This window comes from Mus pahari, chromosome 14 (genome assembly GCF_900095145.1).
Source record: "Mus pahari chromosome 14, PAHARI_EIJ_v1.1, whole genome shotgun sequence".
NCBI lineage: Eukaryota > Metazoa > Chordata > Mammalia > Rodentia > Muridae > Mus > Mus pahari.
In genome coordinates, this window is record NC_034603.1 from 45181201 (window position 1) to 45185522 (window position 4322).

At 52.1% G+C, this 4322-nt stretch overlaps 1 protein-coding gene across 3 annotated transcripts in view; it reads right to left on the reverse strand.

Moving 5' to 3' along the window:
• Ankrd13b (ankyrin repeat domain 13B) overlaps positions 1-4322 on the reverse strand; it is a 19271-nt gene that overhangs the window by 4260 nt on the left and 10689 nt on the right. For all 3 annotated transcript variants that reach the window (XM_021212593.2, XM_029545974.1, XM_029545975.1), the window contains exons 2-7: positions 2366-2501; positions 2143-2267; positions 2014-2059; positions 1324-1467; positions 1049-1238; positions 905-971 (exon numbers count right to left, since the gene is read on the reverse strand). In XM_021212593.2, the coding sequence (XP_021068252.1) occupies positions 905-971; positions 1049-1238; positions 1324-1467; positions 2014-2059; positions 2143-2267; positions 2366-2501 (708 nt within the window). The remainder of the gene's footprint in view (positions 1-904; positions 972-1048; positions 1239-1323; positions 1468-2013; positions 2060-2142; positions 2268-2365; positions 2502-4322) is intronic.

The window sequence follows — 4322 nt, forward strand, 5'->3', positions numbered from 1 at the left end:
TCCGAAGGTCCAGAGTTCAAATCCCAGCAACCACATGGTGGCTCACAACCATCCGTAACAAGATCTGACGCCCTCTTCTGGAGTATCTGAAGTCAGCTACAGTGTACTTACATATAATAAATAAATAAATCTTTAAAAAAAAATTTTTTTTTAAGTGAGATGCACGCAATAACCAAGACACCTGAGACCTCTTCTCTGAGCATACAGACCAGGGAAGAGTCGTGTACAGAGCCTTAAAGCCTATGTCAGCTCCTTCATTCATCATGTGCTGGGCAGGTACGGTTCCTCAGTGACAGGGTTTTAGAGGCCTGGCCTTGAGGACAGGTGGCTGAGATACGATGCCTAGCTCTGCTACCTACAATTGTACACATCGCCTGTAAGTGCTCTGGTGCCTCTACTAGGTCAGTGAGCCACTCCAATCCTCGTGGCCTCATCTGTAGGCCAGGATAACAGCCATCAACCCCAGCTTGGTGGAGTGCTTAAGATTAAGTGGGGTCTATGGAGAAAGCTCAGTACTTATCTATAAAGTGGGGAAAGAGCATCTGCCTGTTGTGAGGAGGGAAGGAGGGTGGTGTAAGTTTCTCTGCATCCATACAGCATGTCCAAACAGAGCCTTGGAAATGACTACCCTAAGGATTCTGCAAATGGCCTTCTTGGGAACCTGTTGGGTCTCCCGCCTTTCTTCCATGCTGGATTGCCTATGTACCCACAGGCTAGGGAGGAAGGAGGGTGGTGTAAGTTTCTCTGCATCCATACAGCATGTCCAAACAGAGCCTTGGAAATGACTACCCTAAGGATTCTGCAAANGGCCTTCTTGGGAACCTGTTGGGTCTCCCGCCTTTCTTCCATGCTGGATTGCCTATGTACCCACAGGCTAGGGAAAGTGGATCGGGGGTGTGCTCACCTTGGCCTCGTACCCGTTCACCATCTCTGTCTTCTCGCTGCGCCAGCCCAGAATGCCAGTCTTGTTCCTGGGGAGGTAGAGTGGTCCAGGTGAAAGAGTGGCCCATCGGGCTGGCTCCTGGCCACTTGGGCTACACCAGCTCACCTCTCAAAGGAGATGTTCTTGGTGTCAAGCTGTGTGGTGACAACGGGCGCAGTAAGCCTGCTCAGCACCTGTTCCTCCGAGGGCTGAGCAGCAGCCAACAGTAGTTCCCGGTCCTGCCCGGCCAGCGCCAGGGTCTCCGTGTACACCACACGGCGGTCATGGTCAATCTCCATGACCACAGCACTTGTGTCTGCCACCAGGGAACAGCACAGGGGTCAGAGAGGTCTGGGGCTGTCCGCTGCCTCCCACCCTGCCCGACTTACTGCCTCACTGACCTTGACCTCTGAAGACGAAGCTGCGATTCCCCCTCTGCCAGGTCATATGGTCAAAGCCCAGAAGCGTGGTGTCTACCCTCAGGTTCTGCCCACTCTTCCACACTTTGTATGTGTCACTAGGGCAAATCTTGGATACCAGAGGCACTGGGTGGAAGTGAAGGTCAGAAAGGACTTCAGTTTCCTGGGCCAACTTGGGGCACAGGAGTTGGAGCTGGCGGTACAGCTAGAAAAAAAACTAGGGAGCTCACACGGGAGAGGCTCTTCCTTCACTATCACCCCTCACAGAGATTTGAACAATCTGAGGCTGGGCGCAGGGATGGCTCACATACGCTGTCTCTAGTACCCACGGTGCATTCATGCCACCATTCAACTTCATCCAAGCTTTCAACAGGTATTTACTGACCACCAAACCCATGTCAGGCATTGGAGATACAACACTGAACAAGGTAAGTCTCCCGTCTGTTGGACTTTACCTCACACCAATAACAGGCACTAAGTAAGCAAACCATTACAGCGGAAAAGAAATCATAGTGGAATCATGACAGTATCTGGAGCAACCTGGAAAGGCCTGGCTGGAAGGTGGCATCGAGCTGAGGCTAGGTGAGAAGGAGCCCCGGGAAGAGCATGGAACCACACTCCAGGAAGGGCAGTGAACTCATGAGTCCCCGCGTCAAGTTCAGCCTCTCTTACCCCAACTTGTGAACTCCCACTTCATCTCCACATAGAAGTCCTGAGCCTGGAGGAGGACAGAGACGGGGCTGAGCTGGCACTAGACCAGGATACAGGGCCACAGCCGGCAGGTGGAGAGCCGGGTCTCACCTTTCGTAGCTTCTCCAGGAGCATGGGGATACCCGCCAGTCGCTTCACCACCCGCTGGTAGTCCCGGTACCGCAGCACCAGCTGCACCAGCTCAAGGTCCCTGGTGCTCACAGCCTCCTGCAGCACTGGGGGAAGGGAAGTGATATCACAGGGTAAGACTCCAGCCCACTTCGGGTGACTGGCTGACACTGGGTGCAGGACTAAGGTAAAGAAGGGTGCCCACCTGTCCAACCACTGCGATTCTCCCTGCCCACATCTGCACCATGTGCCAAGAGCACACGGGCACATTCCAGGTGCCCCAGGGTGGTAGCCAGGTGCAGAGGAGTCCGGCCGCGGGGGTCTAGTTGTTCAATGTCCACCTGCGGAAGAAGTTGAGATGGAGCGCTGGTTACTTCGGAGGAACCTGACATGGACCTAGGCTGGCCGCAGCTCTCTGGCTATGTCACCTGGTCTGGCTCACAAGGCTGCAAGAGAGAACAACATGACGAGCTATGCCAGGAGAATGGAGAGGGGCACAGGAGACAAGGAAGAAAGGACGCTGGGAGGGGGAAGCGGGGACTGTCCTTCCTGTCCACTAGGCCCCCAGGTAGAGTTAGTTATCCACCTGGTATCGTGGGCCTCCTGTGGAAAGCAGGGCAGAGACTGAACGGTGGTCCATCCTCCTTGGCTGCTAGCCAAGGAGGATGCATGCCTATGGCGAAACCGTCCTAGTGGTCTCAGACCACACCATCAAGAAGCACATCCAATTTACAGTGTTGGTGTGACCACGGAGTGTCAGTTGGCAAACAGCTAGGACGAGACCTACACAGCAGGAAGTACACATACCCATGATCCCAGCACTGGGAAGGCTGAAGCAGCAAGATTGTGAGTTCAAGTCTAGCCTGCACTACATAGTGCACAACACCTCCCCTCTTTCTTTCTTTTGTTTTTGTTTTTGTTTTTGTTTTTTTCGAGACAGGGTTTTTCTGTGTAGCCCTGGCTGTCCTGGAACTCACTCTGTAGACCAGGCTGGCCTCGAACTCAGAAATCCGCCTNCTCACTCTGTAGACCAGGCTGGCCTCGAACTCAGAAATCCGCCTGCCTCTGCCTCCCAAGTGCTGAGATTAAAGGTGTGCGAAACCACTGCCTGGCTTTATTTTTTTTTTTTTTAACCTCCCCTCTTTCAACACTGGTAATGCTGAAGGAGTTTACTACACGACTTCAGAGCCTTCGGGCTCATGTATCAACATTTTGCATAAATCCTATGATCTCAGGAATAATCTTCCACTACACGCAACTACATTGTGTTGTAAAGAGCCTATGTGTTGGGGCTGGCAAGATAGCTCAGCAGGTAAGAGCACTGACTGCTCCTGAGTTCAAACCCCAACAAAATTACCAGTGGCTCAGAACCATTGGTAATGAGAGCTGACGCCCTCTTCTGGTGCTCCTGAAGTCAGCTACAGTGTACTTATGTATAATAATAAATACATTTTTTTTTTAAAAAATGTGTTAATCATAAATATTTAAGTATTTCTCAAGAGTTTGAACTTCTAGTTCAATTCAGTGAGTTGACCGTATACTAATACCTTTCCAAAACCTTACTAAAGGACTTCTCTCCCAACCAAGATGAAGTAACAAAAACTATACTGAATGTGGACAGGGTCACTATCGCTTCAAAATACATGAAAGAAATTGTTTTCAGACAATTGACAACAGGTATCTCTGACTGGGCCCCCTGACCCGGTGGCTTCCCAGGACTTCTACCTGAAGGACCTTCCTAGGTTGCTTCTCAGAGAGGGGGTCAGCAGCAGACTTCTTTGCAGGAATCCAAAGAAGGCGGAGCAGTGAGATGCAAAGTCCTGGAAAAGCAGGGCTGTGAGGAAATTAGGAGGGAGGGTGGGGAAGGGGAAGAGAGAACAAGGGGAAGGAGAGAGCAGAGAGCGAGGGGAAGGAGAGAGGGGGGAAACGAAGAAGGAGAAAGAGAGGGGAAGGAGAGAGGAGAGAGAGGGGGGAAGGAGAGAGGAGAGAGGGGGAAAAGAGGAAGGAGAGAGAGAGGGGAAGGAGGAAGGAGAGAGAGGGGGAAGGAGGAAGGAGAGAGAGAGGGGAAGGGAAGAGGAGAGAGAGAGGGGAAGGAGGAAGGAGAGAGGGGGGAAGGAGGAAGGAGAGAGAGGGGAAGGAGGAAGGAGAGAGAGGGGAAGGAG